We start from the raw sequence: 21,375 nt of genomic DNA on the forward strand, positions 1-21,375 counted from the left end.
CCTGTCAATGCTGTCAACCACCACCATGGCTATCTGCCTAGCCGGAAGCCATTGCCGAAGCGAGACATTCGTCAGACCGAAGTGAGCCTCTCCGCCTCTCGCCGGGCTTTGAGGTACAAGTATATCATGTACGAGTACGGAGTGTGTAGTTATACTACTCCCATGTACTTTCGCATCCCACATGTTGCAGACCGACTTTGCTCCGTAGCAGGTTACGGGACGGTAGCTACCGTACCGCTGGGAGCCAAGCCATCATGGTGGATAGTATTAATAGCAAGTCGTCGCTAGCCAAGACAATTGTCGAGGCTAGCACGAGAATGCTCGAGCAGCGGCCATCTTGAAAGATTGGCTGCCGCACAAATGCAATTTGACTCCCGCAGGAAGCCGAGTAGTAGTCGGAAATTTTCTCAGTCTTTTGTGCGTTCCCAATTCGACAGGAGCCATTAGTTTCCAATCAACTCGATGCGGATGCCAAGTCGATAATCATACAATGGCCGAATCCCGAATGCTACCAAGTAAGCAGGGCACTCGATAGCTGTTGGTACTATTCGTACTCGTACCAATAGGGCAGCTTCTCATCCCGTCTTGCCTGCTGGGCGTTCCGGTACACATAGAGCTTGGGAAACGACGTGGGGGTAAGTGTCCGGATTTTCAACACTGCCAATGTTTCCGTCATGCATGTATTATGCATATGCCGGTGTTGAGCGGCTATCCGGGTCAAGCTGTTGCACAAGCTCGAGGATGTTATCTTGGGAAACCTGTACGTGCAAGGAATGAGAGATAAGACCGGCAAGATAGCGTGAACCTACACGCATTGACCTGATATCAGCAACACAGCATACATCTTGCACGGCAAGGCTCTTACAAGATAAGCCAGGACCCGTAGGACCCATGAAATTTCCTGTCGTCCCTCGTTTCCAGCCCCGAGTCTGTGATGCTACAGTAGAGACGTACTGTAGTGCCAGCGGTAGTACTACTCGTATTAGCTGGATGCAGTCCAATGCCGGAACCATTCCCCCTTCCCTCAAGGGTTTGCATGTACCGGGAAGATGCTATGCCTCCTTTGGTGGCACACAGCTCTCCATCTGGTACTCAGGGTCCGCATCGACCACGATTGCGGGCCAGGGTCTCGGTCCAGCGCACAAGGCGAACGCCTCCAAATTACCGCTTTGGTTTCAACAACACTCAACTGCATAGACTAACGACTCAGTACGGACTCGAAGCGATGCATGTATGGTACTTCGACCCACGGCTATGCGCGTTGAGCATGACCCCCTTGGGCATGCCGTCACCGGTCATAGTCGAGAACCTGAAGACGTGGCCACGCTAAGGTGCTGGCCCTATGTAAACGATGCCGGGGTCTTTCACACCGGTTGATGCTACCGCATAGCTCTCTACGCTGATCAGGGATCAGTCAAGAGCATGACGAGAAGCCCCTCGGCCCCCTCCTATCCCGCTAATGGAGCATACGTCTATGCCTTGAGCGTAGTATGAGCATGGCTGCATGGTGGCTCAAGTCTATTTGCGTCGAGTGGTGAAGGGTCCTCCCATTCCTCGCGGAAGACACGCTTGGAGTAACCCGACCAACTGCTTGACTGGCGGGCACCACCGAGAGGCAAAAGGCGTGTCGACTGGTCGACAAGATATGGCGACATGACAGTCAGGCGGTCCAAATGGCAGTGCTCCATACTTGGGCAGGCCTAACCTTCTCTCCCAGCCTAATGGCTTATGCTATCAGAGACATGCATGATGGCGCACTCTGCTAAAATTGTTGTTCCATACTTGTGGTCTGCCGCAACACAGCTAGATAAGACCAAAACGGTGAGAATGAGCGCCCTCGCCTTATTGGTTGGCCAGCACAAATCAAGGCAAGGCAGCCAGGCTAAGGGGTCGGAGCTGAATAAGGCAGATTGATAAGGCCTCACGGATACACTCTAGCTATTCCTTTGGCGTCTAGCCCATCCTGGTTTCGGAGTTGTTCGAGCAGGCAGACTCATGAGCAACACTGGTATATAGGATGAAATAAGAGATATCGGGTGGTCTACTCGAATTTGGCAAAGAGAGTAAATCGAGGCCACCACTCGGTGTTATTCTCCTTGCTCAGGCACTTCTCCGTGGTATATCACAAGCTGTACTTTGTCTTGCATTCATCTACCCTGTATTGTTCGGGTTGGATCGAGAGTTGTAGTTATCCCTGGGTTACCAGAAGGGATGACACACAAAGGTCCCTTCGTGGTTGATTTGGGTTGGCTATTGCACTACCGTAATGTAGTCCGAGTCTCGCCATAAAATGTTCACAGGATGGGACGGGAGGCGACGGTGTGGTAGCGACTGCAGGGCAGGGCAGGGCAGGGCTGTACCATTGCCTAGACACAGGAAGAAGCGAGAAAAGAAGTTTGATCACTTTGCCGATATCAACCTAGAACTGAGACATGCGAGTACTGCCTGACAATCCACCATCTCTTGAAAAGGCGGTCATGAGCGTAGCGCGCTTGACTCGAGGCTGAAGGCTGCAAGGGAGGCTCAAATTAGCACAAAGGAAACAGCGCCAATGACATGCCGTCATGTAAGGAGTCATTGGGCAGGACGTTTGGGGAGCGTGGAAGCTGCCAGTTGACGGAATAACCGGCTGGATAATGACCTGTCCTGCGCAGTGCCCAGGCTCTTTGCGTAGTTGACCTTGGTAAAGGGATGACAGACAGTGGCATCTCATCAAAGCAGCGTAACTTTTAGGCGATTTGGCCGAGCTGAGTTGATTAAACAGTCCGCTCTAACGCGTTAGTGTACCGGAGCCCTGGAAAAAAGAACGAACGGAAGAGGCGTTCCAAAGAAAGGGACCAGGGGGGCCCGTGATTCAAAAAGTGGCGGCTGAGGTGCCATCGGCTGTGGCGAATCAGGCCCCCGTTGCTGCTAACGCTTCGCCCCAACGTCAAGACCGGCGACTGGGCTTCGAGAATGCCAATGCTCTAAGCATATTTTTTAATTTAACTGGCGACGAATTAGTGGCTGCGGTACAAGCAAGGTTGGTCAAAGATGGATTGATGGCACCCTGGTTGCCTGGGCAAGACTTTCGATGTGACGCTTCGAGAGAGCAATTATACATGGGCATGCATGGTGAACATGCACCCAGGGCGCCATTTCATGCATTATTGAATCATGACAGCCGGAGATTAATATATAAAAGAGAGAGAAAAGTGACTGATCAGCGGGAAAAGAATCGATAGACTTACATGAATACAGTAGTTTGCGGGATGCGAGATGATGGGTGGCGGGATGGATGAAAAGAAGAAAAAGAATCAGACTGGACCGGGTGCAGCATCTTGCTAGCCTTCCCCGATCGGCTCTTGTACTTTCTCATTTTGTAGCCATCGGTAACTGCGAGTCGCGATGCGAAAATCGAATCGGCACGTCCCATCAGCGTTGATCGTGCAACACGAGGCGCGCAGCCGAGGATCGGGCGATGCGATGTGGGAATATGTGGGAATGGGGAATTATAGATTTGGTGTTGGGGAAGCCGGCGGTTTGGTCTGTGCGCTGTGTGGGCGGCCTGACGAAATGTCACGTGCCGCAGTGGCGTGCTTGGGCTTCGAAAAATGTTAGCACGTAATGCTACGGCGATACTATTGAGGCCTTAGGCTTCCAGGAGGCGAAAAGGTGAGGGAAAAAAAGGGGGACAGATAGGTAGAGAGGCAAGAGGGAAGCGAAAAGGGAATTCCGGATCGAATGAATTGATGCGTCCGTCATACACGGCTTGTGAACTGACATGGGAGGGTAGATACCTTAGGTATTTATGTAAAGTAGGATGAAAATGAGAGGAGGTACGATAACGAGCTTAGACACAGAGAGAAGGAGAGCCCAGACGAAAATAAGGTACGAGAGTACAAGCACATACATGCATGACCCTGGTCGATGCGTTAGCAGCAGGTCTTAGCCGTCTGTTTTACCTTGGGTAGCATCCAATGCCGCAAAGTAAAACGGCTTTCTAGTGCTCTTCTTTTTACTTTCCGTCACTTGGATATCTCAACGGCCCAAGAGGCTGCAGCAGCGAGATGCACGACGGGCTCATCATGCTAGTACGCTGCATGCGCTGTCGAGGAGCTGCTCCATCAGCACGACTGCTAGGGTACATGGCTGTTCTGTTGGCGGTACATGCGGGCACATACAATGCCGATGCCCAAAACAAGGTACATGTGCTCCACGCATCATGTACCCGTACCCGTACCCGTAGTCCCATTGGAGCGAGGCCAAACCGCTGGGTCAACACCTCAGTCCAATTTGATCAATGTTAATGTTGTCTCAACCCAACAACTGAACCCCCCGGCAGAGGCACACAGGAAAATTCCGCTCGGCAAGGCGCTAAAGCCAGCGGGCGGCAAAGGCCCACGAGTACGAGTACAGTTGCAGCATAGCACAGGCACAGGCGTCCGTCAGTCGCCCAGGCGGCAGCTCTAGGCAGTGGCACAGCAGGGCCTCTCCCCAAAGCAGAAGCTGGGACGGCCGCCATGCGCTAAAAGCAGCAGAGACCCCCCGATTGATCCATCCATTCAATCGCCAGTTGAGACCAGAGGCAGCACTAGAGGCTCAGTGCCTTTTTCTTGCTCCACCGCCGCCAACAAAGACGCCGCCCGTGGTCACGCGCTTTTCCCGCTTCCAACTATCCCCGAATTTCTCACGACTCCAGATGTCGGCGAGCATCCAGCCTTCAAGTCACCGTCTCCGACCATCAGAATAAAGGCTCCCGTCCGCTGCGCCGCGCGCGCACTTTCGCTTCCCTCCAGACTCGCTGCGTCTCTGGTCGCGCGTGCCCGCCTCCCGAGATATTCCGTCACCGAGGCCTTGGTCTGACGCTTCTTGTGCCCGCCTGCCCCGGTCGCGCAGAACCGTTTCGCTGGTTCCTTCTGTGCGGTGGTGCCCATCCGCATCGCCCGCCCGACGAGAAAAAAAAGAAGCCCAAGAAGCAACAGACAAAGTTGCTACAAGCACGCAGGGCGAACAAGAACCCCCGAGCGCAGCGTCTGTGTGTCGCGCCTTGTCGTGTTTGCATGCGCACTGAGCAAAACGCAAAAAAAGTCGTCCGCCCGATATCGAAACGCCACATCGCTCCCGCCCGCATCTCCCCCCAAACTATCCACCCAAGTCACATCCACGACAGGCCCAACGACCCCCATCGCCCTCGATCCCGAACCTCGTCCCTTGTCGGAACCGCGAACGGCCGGCCTGCCATTCCGAATAGCTTCGCGCGCGCCCTTCTTTGCGGGGCGCAGTTACGCAAGGCACCGTGGCGGCGCTTACCATCCTCGACCAGCCCGAGACGCCGGAGCTGTCCCTGCAGCAGCATCTCGACCTCGCGCCCGATCTGGTGGGCTACGGTAGCCAACTCGTCACGGGGGACGATCCCCAGTCCTTGATGATGGCACAGCCGGTGCCTCATCAGGACAAGAAGCGCGTCAAGGTCTATGAGCTGCGCAACAATGACTGGTTTGATCGCGGAACGGGCTTCTGCACCGCCAAGTTTGCGACGGTATGTTTGCGTCTTTCTTTGCGTCTCCCCTCGGCCTATCCTTGTCTCGCCTCGCGCGCTTCCCCACTCCCACCTCTCTTCTCGTCTTTCTTCTTTCTTTCCCTTCCGGCGACTTTCCTTTCCACGCATTGTTTAGCAGGATGGGATGGATCAGCTGGGCTTGATTGGGCCGAGTTTACCTGGCCTGACCTGGTCTTGCTTTGGCTCTCGCTCTCGCTCTCCTTCTTGATTCACCTTGGCACTGCAAGCGAGTGGTCCGTCCAAGGGATACGCGTATTCACACCCCCGTCGTTGTCGCTCTGATTGCTAATTGTGTCATGCGTTTGACGTCCAACGTAGACCGAAGATGGCAACAAAGATCCAAAAGTCATTGTAGAGTCCGAAGACCGACCCGAGCGCCTTCTCCTGGAGACGACAATCCAGAAACAAGATGGATTTCAAAAGCAACAAGGTAAGCTCTCACCGACCCCTCATACCCTTTCTCTTTCCCTTTTCCCAAGTATCTTGCGTCATCTGTACCGTTCCCGGTACCTTTCATTTATACTTTCTTCCCCTCTTCGTCTTTCTCAATCTTTTATACACAAAAGTCCCTCCGTCTCTCTTGGTTTTTGGTGACGTTTGGCTAATGAGGCGCAATAGAAACGCTCATCGTATGGCAGGAGCCAGGAAGCGGTGTTGATATGGCCTTGAGTTTCCAAGAGGCCGAGGGATGTGCCATGATCTGGTTTGTCTCAACCTCTTCCTCCTTCCCCCCTCCTCCTTCCCCCCCTTCGCCCTTGTCGATCCTTATCCATTGCGCCTCTCGAAGCATCCAAGACCGTCTCTCTTAGTATAGCATCGATTGAGCATTGGCTAATGATATCATGCGGTGGTTAAGGCGCTTTGTCAATTCCGTCCAGCAGCAGTTCCAGCAGAATGCTGGTGTAGGTAAGGATTGATCGTCACCGCCGTTAATGGCATCTATAAAACCAGAAGCTGACGCTTTATCAGACGACAATTTGTCCGATGATCTCGCTATTGAAACCATTGCTCCCGTTAACCTTCCCACTGCCGAGCTGGGCAACCTGGTGGAAATCGAGACTAGCATTAGGGTTATGAGCGCTACTGCTACCGGCCGCGAAGCTGTCACCAAGTTCATCGTGGCCGATGACTATATCAGCAAGCTTATCCCTCTGGTAGAGATTGCCGAAGATTTGGAGAGCCTTCCCGACCTGCATCGCTTGTGCAACATCATGAAGAGCATCCTGCTCCTCAATGACACGTCCATCATTGAGCACGCCGTATCCGACGAGTGCCTCCTGGGGGTCGTCGGTGCTCTGGAATACGACCCCGACTTCCCCAGCCACAAGGCCAACCATCGACACTGGCTCAGCAACCAAGGACATTACAAAGAAGTTGTCCCCATCAATGACGATGCGGTCCGCCGCAAGATCCACCAGACATATCGCCTTCAATATCTCAAGGACGTTGTTCTGGCCAGAATCCTTGATGACCCCACCTTCTCCGTGCTCAGCTCCCTCATATTCTTCAACCAGGTTGAAATCGTCCAGCACCTGCAGACAAACCCAACGTTCCTCATGAATCTCTTTGGCATCTTCTCTGCCCACTACCCCGACACAAGGAAGCGGAAGGAGGCCGTCCTGTTTATCCAGCAATGCTGCTCAATTGCCAAGACCATCCAAGCCCCGGCGCGCCAGTCCCTGTATATCAACTTCCTCAACCATGGCCTGCTCCGTGTCATCTACTATGGGCTGAGACACGTTGATGTTGCCGTGCGTGTTGGGGCCACGGACATTCTGATATCCATCATTGACCACGACCCGACGCTTATCCGCCAAACCATTTTTCGACAGATGCACGAAGGGACCTCATCGCTATTGGATTCTCTTATCGATCTTCTTCTGGTCGAAGTGGACTTGGGAGTCAAGACACAAATATCAGATGCTCTCAGAGTCATTTTGGACCAGGGAGGAGGCCCAGCTGCTATGAATGAAGCAGCGGCTAATAACAATGCCAACGGCGGCGGCAACAAGCAGCAAGCCGCCGAATTGGCTGCCAGGGCAAGGATGCAAATGCCTATTGATCCTCAGCATGAGCACTTCCTAACCCGCTTCTACGAGTCCTCCGCTCTCAAGCTGTTCAGGCCTCTTATCGAGCTAGACACCCGTTCCCATCTGGACTTTTCTGTTCAGGAGGCCGCCATGTTCTCATGCTTGGTGGAAGTGCTTGGCTTCTTTATCCGCCAGCACCATCGGTTCAGCAGATACTTTTTCATTGTGCACAACCTTGCCGCGCGCATCGTCCAGCTTCTCAAGTGTCGAGACAAATACCTGCAGCTGGTTTCGATTCGATTCTTCCGACTAATCGTTGGCCTCCAGGAGGAGCTGTATGTCAAGAATCTAATCGAAAACGACGTTTTGGGTCCTATTCTCGAGGTTCTGGTGGAGACTGTGCCGCGAGACAATCTTGTCAGCGCAGCTTGCACCGAACTCTTTGACTTTGTCAAGAAGGAGTACCTGAGGGACATGGTCAAGCAGCTTGTGGCTGACCATCGGGAGAACTTGCTTCTCGTTAGCCACATACCGCCTTGTCAAGACTTGATCACGCGCTATGACCAGACTGAAGGCTACACGACCAACATGGACTACTTCGCCGATACAGACGACGATGTGACGAGGAGAGCCCCCAACGTCAGAATGATGGAGCATCTACCCATTGATCTGCGTGAAGAGGAGTACTGGGACGCTTCTGACCCTGAAGACGAAGGGGAAGATCACGGCTCAGGAGATAGGCTGTCCGAGAACGGCGGGTCATCTTCTGCAAAGCCTCTGGTTGACTATGCCTCGGATGAGGACGATGGCGACGATGGTTTAGACAATGATACCGATGACCAGTCCAGAGACGATGGCGATGAGAATGCTGATTTCAGCCCACGGTCGAATCTCTCGACCAACGTGCCGCCGCCCGAACGTCTCTCTGAAAAACGCAGACGAGAGGAAGACGAGGAAGACGACGACGAGCTAGGCAAGCTGATGCATAGCAAGCGACGCAACAGTAGCTCTACGGAATCCAACTCGTCAATTACACCGGGCCTTACCCGGAGACGCAAGGCGAGCTTCACCAACGGAGGCAGTAATGTCACACCCAGGAAGATTGCAATTAGCCTGTCACCAGCTCTGAGGTCAGGCGGTCCCTCTCGATCCGACGATGACTCGTAAATGATGGGACTCTGTTTTTGGTCGCAGTGGTGTGTGCGGTATTATATACCCTCTCTTCATTTCTCTTCACTTGAACCCTGTTCTTATTGCATCATAATTTTTCTTTCGGCCATGACAGTGTTAAGAGCAGATGATATCTCTGTGTCCAAGGGTTGGTCCTCGTAAAAACGGGGAAGATGGCGGCGGGTAGGCAACAAGGCGGCGTTAGGATTTTATTCCCTTTATTTCATTCCTGGGTTGGTCATTGGCCACACCGTATTGTTTTTTTGTTTTTTTTTCTTGTTATCTTTGGGATGATGATACGGCTCACTATGCCCGTCACTGTTGGAGATCACGATGGCGGCGGCGGCAAACACCCTTTTTCAGAAATAGAATCGACATGGTGGAGGGAGGGCAAGATCGGAAAGACATGCGAAAGAAGAAAGATAAAAAAACGTCCCAAGGACACAAGTTTGACTCTGAGATCCAGGAGTGCAGGAGGCGGAGTTTCAAGCTTCGCGCTTGATTTGTATCATATCTAACATACTTGAACAATATAATGGACTCCTTCTCAGCCAGAAGAGGGAACATGAAACAAAGCGAGTTACACCAAAAACCGGCATAAAAAGAAGACGTAGACAGTAGAATGCCGTTAAATAAATCAAACCAGCCGTGAAAATGTGTGAACTTCGGGTGCAGTGTACTGACTGCCATGAGAAATTTTGCCTTTGACGCGATGCTTTTGATGTTGGAAACTGGTAGGTGATGTCTTGAAAAGTGTCTCCATGTCCGTTGTACCCCTTACCCCCTTTTCACCCTTGAATTGGAGGGTTTTCCTCTCGAGTCTATTAGTGTTCCGGTTGCTTATCATCATAGTCTTTTGAATTGCCTTGACCACATTTCGTAGCCCGAGATCATCATGGCCGTAATGTTTCTCGGAGTCTTCTCTACCGCAGCCACCAAATCCGCCATGGTAATCTCCATCTTCTCGGTACCTGTTTCGTCTTCGTCGCACCTGTCAAGCACAGCCAAGCCAGCCTCGTTGCAGATGGCCTTGATCTCGGCTCCTGAATAGCCATCCGTGACGCGGGCCAGTTCCGGGACATCCACGTCTGGTGAAAGGGCCAGGCCCCGAAGATGCACGCCGAAGACGGCTTCTCGAGCAGAGAGGTCGGGGGGTCCCACGTAGAGAATCTGGTCGAAGCGGCCTGGGCGGAGGAGGGCTGGATCCATAGCCTCAGGACGGTTAGTGGCGGCGAGGACGAGAACGCCGGTGAGGGATTCGAAGCCGTCCATCTCAGTAAGGAGAGTGGTAAGCATATTCACGGAGCCTGTGCTCCTGGCGGCGGCGGCGGCGCCGTTGCCTCCAGTCCGAGAACCGCCGATGGAATCGATTTCGTCAAAAAAGATGATGGAAGGGGCGGCAGCGCGCGCGCGTTCGAAGAGCGTTCGCACGGCACGCTCAGACTCACCAACGTACATGTTGAGAAGCTCAGCACCCTTGACAGCGAAGAAGTTGAAGGAAGACTCAGTAGCCATGGCCTGGGCAGACAGAGTCTTGGAGCAGCCAGGAGGGCCATACAGAAGCAGGCCCTTGGGAGGCTGACGCAGGACGTGACGAGAAGTGGGATTGGTATCCTAACCAAGCCATTAGCAACAATACTTTCCTTTATACTTGTATACTTGTGAAAATGGGATGATGAATCGGTATAGAATGGCGCTACACACCTTTGTGTTTTTGATCATACGAGATAGAACCTTTTTGAGGGATTCTTGGCCACCAACATCTTGCCAGTGAATGGTGGGTGGCTTCAAGTTTATGTCGTGCATAGCTGTGGGACGAGTGATGCGCAGAGCTTGTTCCATGTCTTGAGAAGTAAGATAATGTTCTTTTGGTTGCGGTGTTCCTTGAGAAATCTCTTCCGCAGCACCAACGTCGACATTGTGAGCAGCAGCAGTCTCCTCGTCGAGCCTGTTGCCGAGAATCTTCTTGGCATTTAGAACCAAATTTGCGAGATCGTCTCCATTGTATGCGTGAGTTTTGGATGCCAGGCTGACGAGACAAGATTCCTTTTCTTCAGCTTGTAGAGGAGGGTTGAAGAAGCGCAAGATCTCGAGGCGCTCCGTCGCGCGAGGGATAGGCAAAGCAACATTCTCGCGGAAACGTGAGCGTTTTTGGAGTTTGGCTGGGACGTCGGCCAAATAATCTAGACATGTAGCAACAACGACAACCCGGGGCAGAGCATTGGCAGCAGAGGCTGCCGCAGAGAGATTGTCAAGCTCATCGCCAAGGGCCTCAATGACAGTGTCACGATTGGAGCGATCTTTGGCGAGAATATCCTCGAGACCATCGATGAAGAGAAGGCTCGGCTGCTGAGACTGAGCCTGTTTGAACGTCTCCCTGATGGACGACAATTTGTCTGAAGGCCTGATCCAATGAACCCGACCCCAATTGGTGGCTGCGATACGCTGCAGAATAAATGTCTTGCCAGTGCCGTGGCCACCATGAATGACGAAGCCGCAAGATTCTCGCTCATTCTGTATCCAGAAAGGTCGGCCAAAGCCCCTGAGAAACTGGTTAATGGTGTTGACTTGAGAAGATAAACCGGGGACTCCTGTGACAGCTAATGGACTAGATGTAGTAGCTACTTGGGCATCTTCAGGGGTATCCTTGTCACCTCCGGGCTGGAGAATCCGTACTGTTGACGAGGAGAGCTTGAAGCGGGCTAGGTTATTGGTCTGTCCATTGACAGATATGACTTTGAACGTTCGGCGCAGCTTGTTGATGTTGACACCCTCGAGCACCATGCCTGGAAACACTTGTTCCGCACGGTCGAGGGAGACGCTGACGGAAAACTCCCAGGACGGGGGGTGTCTTGAATCCGCGGCGGCATCCTTTTGCTGATCCGCCTCACTGGCGACATCTTGAACCACGACTTCTTCTGCATCTGGAATCACAGCAGGCTCTGCTAGAGTAATCCGGACCACGTCTCCGAGCTTGAACCCCGTGGCCTCTTGAAAGGCCCTTGTCATCATGACAACATTGGGGCTAATGTTCTTTTCGGGGAGAACCCATAGCGAGGCTCCCCTTCGTTTGGAAGTCTCTGCATCCGCTGCAGATGCATCGCCAGAGGTGTCGTCTGTTTGGAGGCTCTCAACGGTGCATGGGCGGCCGCTCTCGAGGCCGCTAGTAAGTGAGATGAGCGAGTCTTTGCTGACGTAGATGCGAGCAGCGCCGAGGAGACTTGCTCTTTCAAGACTGACATTGGCGAGAGGGCGAACTTTGGCGTCGATGCTTTTTTTCAGCATCTTTTCATCGAGTGTGCGTTGATGAAGAGAAAAGAAAATGAAAGAAAGGGAAGAAGAAAAAAACCTTTTTAAAATCTAACCGAGCTGGTGGGTAAGAGAAAGGTTCTAGTAATTACATGTGCATGAGATTTAGAAGGTGCGATTGAGAAGTGAATGTGGGATGCTTGAAAGGTCGAGGAAGGACCCTCCAAGAATTTTCCTCTTTAGTACCTATAGTATAGTGTACTTGCAATTGTGGGAATCAAGTGTACTTGTACACCTTCCAAGAGATTCAGGTTGTGTAGGTACTAAGGTACCCTGTGGTTTTTATCAATATGACAGTCTTGGTAAGTGTGTATGAAACAAGAATAAGGCCTAGCAAATCTATATAATTTCATGTCAAAACCAACTTTGCATATCATGATAATAGGTAAATCTTGCTTCAGTCGCATCTTGATCAATTTCCATGCGGCAAGATCTGGTGCACGGAGTGTACCCGCTACCTATCTCGCACTAGCAAAAGGTATTCCGTACCTTGCCCGACGTCATTGCAGAGAAAAGCCGTAAACTCCAAAACTCCAAATCGTCCGTCCACACGATTCCTCTCGACTTAGCATCCCGCCTCTTGTCTTTCTCTGTTCGGAGCAGCTCAATGCGCCCTCTCTCTGGCAATCTGCCTGGATGATCTGCCCTCGATGGACACCTCGAGCGACAGCGACTCTCGCTAATCTCGGCGACTGCTCGAGGCAATGCTCCTCTCGCCATGCTCTTCGTCCAAGCAAAGAAGCGGGTTCGAGGCCGAGACGCGGGTTCAGCACAATTGGAGGGAGCAGTGGAGATGGTAGCTCGGACTCACCACCTCGCGAAACATTGCAATTCTTGAAAAACGCTCAACGAACTCCTCCTCGTCACACAGCGGCGTCCACATCGGCATCTACCTCCAATCCGCTGCCGAGACGGCGGACATGGACACCAGCGGCATCTTTAGCTGATGCTGCCGGTCTGGATCGGCGGCCGCGCAATCAACCAAAAACTGGCGAAGCTCGACGACCTCGTGTGGGCGGAAGAGATCAAGGCGGCAGCAGCGGCGGCGTGGAAGACGAGCCTCAGGATACACCTCGCCTGGAGTGGCCACAGCTGCAGAGAAGAGCAAGAGGAGGGAAACAATACGGGCATGCATGGGATTCCGGCGTCACCACTCCAAAGAACCCCTTCTCTCGACGACAAAGCATACAAAACCCACGAGGCACCAAGGAATCGTCACTTGTCATGCTCGTAATAGACGGCATGTCGCCCAACCTAAACGCTGCGGACTTTTACCGCATAACGCCAAACGACCTCTCCGATTGGCAGAGCGTCATCAAGAAAGGTTATTATTTTTCATCCTTTCATCTTCTCTTACCTTTGATGATGCAAACCATCTAACTCGCTCTTCTACCCTCTAGTCCAGCAGCAACGCAAGGTAGACACCCTCGAGCCCCTCGGCCGCTACTGGGTCACCTTTAGCTCAGGCGAGGCCGCCGCCTCCTACCGCGATAGACTTGTTCGCCTGCACAAGCTCAACGGCTTCAAGCTCCGGTCCGCCAGTGGTTTATGGGAAAGCAGCGTCCCGTCCTCCCTCAAAGTTTCTCTCGCAGCGCCATCGGCGGCAGCAGCAGCGGCCGAAACTAGCGATGCCCTGACCTCCGACACACGGAGCACAGAAACCCTAGTGGACCTTGTCAACACGTTTACCATTGCGCCAGGCTCTCAAGCCTTACTGCCGATACAGCGCAGAAAGGTTTCTCTTTTGCGGCCGTGGACGAATCGCCTGGCAGGGCTAGTCGAAAACCTCGGGTACGGGGAGCGGCCCCCGACGCTGATGGTGGACATTTATCCACCCACTTTGAGTGCCCAGGAGCTGCACCAGTTCATCCGTCAAGATGGGCAAAACCGAGGCCTCCGGTGGCAAGTCTCTCTGCCTCAGCATCTCAAGACGAGCGGCTCGCAGCGAGGATGGGCCAAGACGAATAGGACGAGAGAGGGTAGTTGGAATGACGAGGTGGATGAGCTGGAGGGGGAAGACAAGCGGCGAAATCCATTCTTTTGGCGCAACGATCGCGAGACATTGGAAAAGCTCAAGGGTCGGTTCATACTCGCGTGCGCCGATGAGACAGAGGCACGGCGGTTTCAGCAGAGCTGGAATCGTAGAACGCTCACAACACTGCAGCCGGAGCCGGCAAGGTACTTGGTTCATGCATCAATAATAAAGTGGTAGTTATCTCCTCCGTCTATTATCACACATCCTATCTCATCTCATCGCCATCGCCTCGCGCCTCATACTGCTAACTATCGTGATTTGCTACCGCATGCTTCCCCATCATTTGTTCTTCGTGACTGCATCTCAAATTATAAATACTCCATTGTTGTGGACGGCTTTCTCACCTCCCGCTTGCTAGACCTTCTTTCTGCTCCGCTCTATTGCGACACTTGTCACTTGTCTTCAATCAACTCTTTTTTATCTTTGCCACATGCCAGACTCCAAAGCAGAAACAACAGCACGGCCCCTCTCCTTGGCCGCTACAGGAATAGTCAATGACACAGTAGCAGTAATAGTTTTTTTTTTGTATTAAAACCCAAATTAATAGAAAAATGAAACGAGAGAGAAAAGGACAATGAAAGGGGGAAAGGGAAAGGGGGAAAACAGAAAGGGGAAAAGAAGACCGCAAAAACTCCGAACCATAATTGCTCTCTCTAAGGTGGGTAGGTTAGGGGGGTGTGGATTGAAGGTCTCTCCGAGTGAGACTGTGGGCAATATCTTTCTTTTTCAAGTCAAGGAACTCTCATGACCCTCATGTCCGAAATGTCATTACTGGCACAAAGCTGATAAAACTGCAGGCCTCATAAACAGCTCCGTATGTCTTGATCGCGTTGCGCCGCCGTCTCCATTATATCATAGGTCAAATACACTGTCAAATCAACGTCGTGCCTCGCGTTTGCTCGTGCGGCATACAACTGTTGGACCCATTTTAGCAGCACTTGCCACTGGCAGCCTCGCTCTTCTCGCCAACATTGATACCTGATGAGCCACCGACGTCGGTCTTCTGGTTGTCGATGAGACGCTTCTTGATGTCGGCAGCCAGGCTGTAAAAGGCCTGGTCAATGTTGATGTTGCTCTTGGCAGAGACTTCGAGGAAAGGAATGCCGAGCTCGTCAGCCAGCGCCTGGCCCTGCTCCGTAGATACAACGCGCTTATCCTCCCAGTCGCACTTGTTGCCGATTAGGATCTTGTTGACGCCTTCGGTGGCGTGCTGCTCCACGTTCTGGAACCAGGTACGAATGTCTGTTGAGAAAAAAAGGAACATGTTAGCCGTGGCCTAATTAACTCCACTTTTGTTTCCTCTTGCTATTTCTCGAGCACTGCAGCAAACAATTGCTCCAAGGCGGGCACCCGCTTGAACGTGTCCACAGAACAAATGAGGTAGTTTGGCAGGCCCAGCATCAAGAAACGGAGAGACGGGTAGACGGAGAGCAGGAGACACGATTCAAGGCGGTGAGCAGAGTGGGGAGGGGGGGGGGGGGTTGACATACTCTGGAATGATCGCTCGTCGGTGACATCGTATACCAGCAGGATGCCCATGGCACCGCGGTAGTAGGCAGTGGTGATGGTGCGGAATCGCTCCTGGCCGGCGGTATCCCAGATCTGCAGCTTGACTCGCTTGCCATCCAGCTCAATCGTCCTGATCTTGAAGTCGATGCCAATGGTGGTGATGAAGGACGGGGTGAAGGAGTCTTCACTGAATCGCAACAGACAGCATGACTTTCCAACACCGGAATCACCAATCAGAAGAAGCTTGATCTAATGAGGACATGGTCGGTTAGCATCTCGTTCGTCCTCGTTCTGGATTGCAGCATGATTGCCTCGTCGTCGACGATGCCATGTGATTGGAGCCGCGCTTAGTGGCCGGAGGGTGGGGGGGGGGAGCGAAAGGGGGGGAGGGGAGGATGAATCAAGTCGTACCAGAAAGTCGTAGTTGCGATTGCTAGGCATGGCGGGCATTTTGGGCAGAATACAGTCCTGATTAAGGGGGCTCGAGGTGGTGCAAAGGTCGACTCGAGAACGACGGTCGAGCGCTGGGGCTGCGAGACGAAGTGGCGGAGAGGCGGGAAAGGCAGAGGCGGAAGACTAAAGAGGCGTCCGGGCCGTGAGAAGCAATGACAAGCCCAAGAAAAACCTCGTCGAGATGACTTGTGTATATGTACCGAGCACAGTTGCTACACGGGTTGTGTTGGCGGCAGATCCGGAGAAAGGCTCAGCACCAGAGGTATTGCAGCGAGGCGGGAGTCAGGTTTGGTGATGCCGGAGCAACAAGAGAGGCTCTCTGGACTGAAGAGGACGCGGGCAGGACGTCAAGACGGAGACGAGGAGCGGTGCGCTGGCAGAAGGGCGGGCGCAATTGAGCGAAGCTGGCGATGCAGGTGGCAGAGGCCGGAGAGAGAAGGTTTCAAGGCCCGTCGGTGAAGGTTGCAGAATCGAGGTTCTGGCATCTGGACAGCTGGAAGCGGTCGGGACACTTGGCCGAGATGCACGTCCAGCGTGGTGCATACGTAAACTTGGCTAGCGCATGTACCTTTTGCGCCGAGCGGCGCTGGCAAGCTACTCGTACCGACGGGGTCGAGGGGGCGCCTCTTGGGGGGGCCAGCTGCTGGACTGGGCTGATGTTTTAGTGGAATGGCCACCTAAAACCCGCTGGGCCCCTTCTGAAGCCTCAATCAATCAACCTGAATCGATAAAAGGTTGCATGCATGGATGGTTGATTATGCGGTCGGGTGTCCAAGTCATGCATCAAGCTTCAATGAATGGTTACTGTAGATACCTAGGAGATACCTGGGCACCCAATGCATTTACATGTGCACGCAAGTATATCATCCATATCTATACTAGGTACCTAGTAGTATGCAGGCACCTCTATCCATTGCGAGATAATTATCGCAGCACTTTAACAACCTACAACCCAAGGTACCTCTACTACTACTAAGTATAGCCAAGGCAGGGCAGTAGCCAAACCCTCGGCAATCTACGCACGATGCTTGGACCAGGCATCGAGATAATCGCTGCTAGCAGGTACTACCTTAGTACCTCTGCCTAGCACAGGTACCGTATGATCCCGTTGCAGCCGTCGTCCAAATACCAGCACCGCCGAGCCCAGCGAGTCGCAGACGCACATGGTCCTGGCCATGAACTAATAGCACATCAGCCCTCTGTATCCTTTTATGGGACTCTCGTCTTCCTTGTAATCGTTGCAGCTTGGAATCCCCGCCGCTATAAGTTCAATGCTTGCTAGAGGCTTAGTACCTTAGTACCTACTGGTAGTACCTTTAGTACCTGTAGTAGTGGGACAAGTTGCATACTCGTGCTTGGACATGCAGAGTCCAGTCTCCAATGCCTTGCCCCTTACATGTACGAGTAGCTGTTGAAACAACCTCCTTGGCTCGTACATGACAAGTACCTCGTACTCCCCATTCTCGGTAACTGGTCCCTGCATTCGCATGAGGGGCCGCTGACATTCATCGCGAGTGGCTGATTTTTTTTTTCTTTTTTCTTTTTTTTTTTTTCAAACCAGGCGGACGAGGGAAATGTGACTGTGGCACGAGACTTTTCTTGTTTCTTGTTTCTCGTTTCTTGTTTCTGCTTGGTCCAATGGTTTCGAGTGGAAGACGTCATCGGTCGGCGTTTGGATAGAAGCGTCGTCCCGAATTGATGCCATGGAACGGGTACGAGTACGGCAAGGTATAGTACGTGTATCCGGCGGCTTGGTTAATCCAGCCCCGCCACATCATCACAGGGTTGTAAGGTGGGCATGTGAAAGATCAAGGGAGTACAGTAGGGGTGCAAACAAACAGTTGGACTTGATAATCACGTAATATTCTGCTTGGCATATAATCACAAGAATACAGTCTGTTAGAATATGCCTCAGGTACTGACCAATGCCAACGCGACATGGTCCGTTGGCTGAGATTGTGGTTACATGTATCTAGGAGCGCTCACCAGCACCAGCCTCCCAAACTCATCCAAAACACATAGCAACATTGAAGTAGATACCTGAATCCAGCAGGAAGTGAGAAGTCATCAAACCGCCACGCCAATGTCAAGAAAGAAAGAAAGAAAAAAGATCCTGGCAAGCTCATCAACCCTCTACCCCTTGTGCTCAAACACATCGTTCCACATCGCCGGAACCTCTCCTGGTACCGGCACCACAATCTCCGTCTCAGTAAACGCTGGTGGCCCAACGAACTGGCCCTGATCGCACAGCGTGTTCAGCGTCTCGCAGTATAGACTCCATCGGTCGCAATTGGCCTGCCCAATCGTCTGCGAGCTCAGCCTGCACTTCTTGCTCTGCTCAAAGCATCCCTTGACGCCACCCCAGCATCCTTGCTCGGTCGAGTACGGCGGGATGGCTTTGCCGCACCAGTTTGCGCTCTTGAGGAGGCAATCTTTGGGGATGACGCCTGCGGTCTGAAGCGTTGGCCCCGGTGTGGAAATCCCCACGGCGCTGTTCGCGTCGAGTTTGGGCATGTACACCTTTGGGCCGGGAATTGGATACGGCGGCAGATTGTTCTGATAAATATCATATTTGAGGCCTGGCGTGGAGGTTTCGACATACCCGGGGATGCTCGCGAGATGCTCCTGGGGCACGTCGAGAGGGCCCTGGACATCGCTGCTGAGGAAGATTTGCGCACAGCCCACAAAGTACTGCGGATCGTCGCGATGGACGGCCCAGTGCAAGGCCAAGATCTCGGGCCTTACAATGTAGTACCCTGAAGGCAGCCCCCGGGGAAGGTTGACGGAGAGCAGGCCGTTGTTCTCGACGAGTCGGTCAACGCACCATTTCTGCGTCACCGGGTTGTAGCCGTCCTCCCAGATTTTGAACCACCCGCCGCCAGCGGCGCTTTCTGTGAACATGTCGCTGACCTTTTTGACGTATACGGCACAAGGACCAAGATGGCCCGGGTCGATACTGCCGGGCGCCTGACCGTCTGGCCAGAGACGGAACTCAAACGTGAGGAGAGATCCTTTGTTCGCAGGGCAGATGAATGGCACCGCTTGATTGCCGTTGCGACCTTGTTGGGCAATATTAGCATCATGATCAACGGCTGAATAGGAGAGGAGCATTACTGACCACAAACCATGTCCTCCGAGGTGACGACATGGATTGGAAATGTGGCAGTCTCGCCATCATAGGGCATGCGAACGCAAGTACCATCTCCCTGATTCTTTTTGTCAATGAGAAGGGTTGTAAAAGAGGTATGAGCACTTGCTACAGAGGCAAGGCTTAGCAATAAGAGGCTAGCAATGGAATGCTTCATGATGATGGTGATGACGATGATGATGCAAATTGCATGTTTTGGAATAGACTTGATGAGCCCAAGAAGAGCGTCACAGAGGGCACAGCATACTAATATGAATGAAAAGATGATGGCAGTAAACAAAAGGCTGCAAAGAACAATGAAAGATAGTCTCCGGAAAGGGGCAATCGCCGCCCATCTTGTAACGATAGTTTGTTGGTCTCGGCTCAAAGTTTCTCTCCCCCTTGATGGCTCGTGCAGCCACCCGCCGAGGCTTGGAGAGTTTATATGCTGCCCTGATAATGCAAACACGTCTCACCAGTCGTTTAGATTGGCTGTCCTTGGCCCGATGCTCATGAAAGAAATCATGTCTTGGCAGGCTGGCGCCCAGCAGTCATGAAACCAACATCTCATACTGAAACCAGATGAATTGCCTACAGCCAGGCTCCCATTGGACTGCACGGTTTGGTCGGCGCTTGTCCATGTCACTGTGCGACTCGACTCGGTTGGCTCCTCGAGCGAGATAAACTTCAAGGCAAAGTATCCGACGAAGCTTGCGGCAGATTCAGGGAACAGCACCGTTGGATAAGGACTGCAGATCCGATGGGTTAGTTAGTAGTTTCACCAACAAATGAAGGGCTCGTATCTTTGCTCGTGGAGGACCTAGACGCAGACACCAAGCCCCTCGTTCACCTTCATATCGCAATCACGCCGCAGCCAGAGCCAAAAAGAAACTGTAAAAAAAAGCATAACTACCTACCATGAGTGGAGATTTCGTATTAAAAAAAAAACACCGACAGCCTCCGCGATAATCACTCATAGGACGCACATCACACCACTCATGGTATAGATCGCTTTCAGTCTATGCCAAATGTCCCTCATCTTCTTTCCCCCCATCTTCCCTTCTCCAAGGGAAGCCTCCGCGTCAGAGCACATGATGCCGCTATATTGTCAAGATTTTGTAATGTAAAGATTTTTGGGTTTGTTTTTGGAATTGTTCATTGTCTTTTTATAATTTCCTTTTCATTCGTATGGTACACAGTATAGTACACTCGTCATGACGTCGGGTATGATTGCTTTTCCTTTTTTCTTCATCTCTTTGTTTTTACTCGTTGATCTTGGCGAGAATCCTGCGTCGTATTAGCAACTATGACCATGACGATTGATATTCGTAAGCAAGACTCACTCGCTGTCACGGAACAGCTGGTATTCGTCCTCGCCGGCCTTGACATGTGCGCCACCATGCTAAGATACCCAGGTCAGCCCAAGAGTTCCTTTTCATCCCCATCTCCCTCTGTCCTAGAGTAGCTGATCAAGCTCATCCATACCTGAGGAATCAGAACACGGTCACCGACGGTCACGCCCATGGGGATGCGCTTGCCATCGCGGTCCAGACCGCCGGGTCCGACGGCGAGCACCTTTGCCTCGTTGAGCTTCTCGACGCTCGACTCGGGCAGGAAGATGCCGCTGGCGGTCTTGGTCTCGGCCTTGACGCGCTGGACAAGCACGCGGTCCAGGAGGGGGGCCAGGTTGCGGATGGATCGGATGGCAGACTGTGTGTTGGTTGCTGTGCGTTAGCGAATTGCTTCTTCTCCTTTGCTATTATTCCCCAATGACAACAGTGGCAGCTCCCAAAACGTTATGCGTTGATGCACATATAGCCATGTAAGTCATCTAGCAGCAGGGTGGGGTGTTTTGGTGGTGATTACAACCACAGCAAGAAGAAAGTAGACTTTTCGGGAGGGGGGACACAAGAAAGTGGCATACCATTGTGAATGGATGAGCAGTCGAAAGTGAGGTCGTGAAGCCTGCAATTGGTGTTACCGGTGGACGGAGAAGAAGAAGAAGAAGAAGAAGAAGAAGAAGAAGAAGAAGAAGAAGAAGAAGAAGAAGAAGAAAAAGGCGGATGAGCTGGAGGAGCGGTTCGGATCGGCAACAAATGCTCTTTCTCTTCGAACGGCTTCCAGAATCGAAGCAGCTGCTTAGCCGGCAATTTTTTTTTTCTCTCTCCCGCCAACGCTCGGTTCGGGATTTCCCCTCTTC

At 52.5% G+C, this 21,375-nt stretch overlaps 5 protein-coding genes across 5 annotated transcripts; 2 read left to right on the forward strand and 3 right to left on the reverse strand.

Moving 5' to 3' along the window:
* Positions 1–4,188: 4,188 nt before the first annotated feature.
* On the forward strand, positions 4,189–8,739 carry Triagg1_3807 (uncharacterized protein; the record flags this gene model as incomplete). The annotated part of the gene is made up of 8 exons (XM_062898140.1): positions 4,189–4,426; positions 4,708–5,017; positions 5,071–5,188; positions 5,234–5,521; positions 5,861–5,972; positions 6,161–6,245; positions 6,399–6,448; positions 6,512–8,739. The coding sequence occupies 8 exons, from the start codon at positions 4,189–4,191 to the stop codon at positions 8,737–8,739; spliced, it is 3,429 nt and encodes a 1,142-aa protein (XP_062757310.1).
* Positions 8,740–9,588: 849 nt separating this feature from the next.
* Positions 9,589–12,027, reverse strand: Triagg1_3808 (uncharacterized protein; the record flags this gene model as incomplete). Its single annotated transcript, XM_062898141.1, has 2 exons — positions 9,589–10,356; positions 10,447–12,027. The coding sequence occupies 2 exons, from the start codon at positions 12,025–12,027 to the stop codon at positions 9,589–9,591; spliced, it is 2,349 nt and encodes a 782-aa protein (XP_062757311.1).
* A 660-nt stretch (positions 12,028–12,687) lies between these two features.
* On the forward strand, positions 12,688–14,263 carry Triagg1_3809 (uncharacterized protein; the record flags this gene model as incomplete). The annotated part of the gene is made up of 2 exons (XM_062898143.1): positions 12,688–13,375; positions 13,452–14,263. The coding sequence occupies 2 exons, from the start codon at positions 12,688–12,690 to the stop codon at positions 14,261–14,263; spliced, it is 1,500 nt and encodes a 499-aa protein (XP_062757312.1).
* A 751-nt stretch (positions 14,264–15,014) lies between these two features.
* Triagg1_3810 (uncharacterized protein) lies at positions 15,015–16,045 on the reverse strand (the record flags this gene model as incomplete). Its single annotated transcript, XM_062898144.1, has 3 exons — positions 15,015–15,328; positions 15,577–15,844; positions 16,007–16,045. 3 exons carry the CDS (start codon positions 16,043–16,045, stop codon positions 15,015–15,017), a joined length of 621 nt encoding a protein of 206 aa, XP_062757313.1.
* A 2,136-nt stretch (positions 16,046–18,181) lies between these two features.
* Triagg1_3811 (CAZyme family AA9) lies at positions 18,182–21,102 on the reverse strand (the record flags this gene model as incomplete). The annotated part of the gene is made up of 8 exons (XM_062898145.1): positions 18,182–19,107; positions 19,167–19,304; positions 19,749–19,924; positions 20,162–20,275; positions 20,442–20,462; positions 20,519–20,577; positions 20,661–20,885; positions 21,100–21,102. 8 exons carry the CDS (start codon positions 21,100–21,102, stop codon positions 18,182–18,184), a joined length of 1,662 nt encoding a protein of 553 aa, XP_062757314.1.
* Between the last annotated feature and the right edge of the window lie 273 nt (positions 21,103–21,375).

This window comes from Trichoderma aggressivum (assembly GCF_033847375.1).
Source record: "Trichoderma aggressivum f. europaeum strain CBS 100526 chromosome Unknown scaffold_011, whole genome shotgun sequence".
NCBI lineage: Eukaryota > Fungi > Ascomycota > Sordariomycetes > Hypocreales > Hypocreaceae > Trichoderma > Trichoderma aggressivum.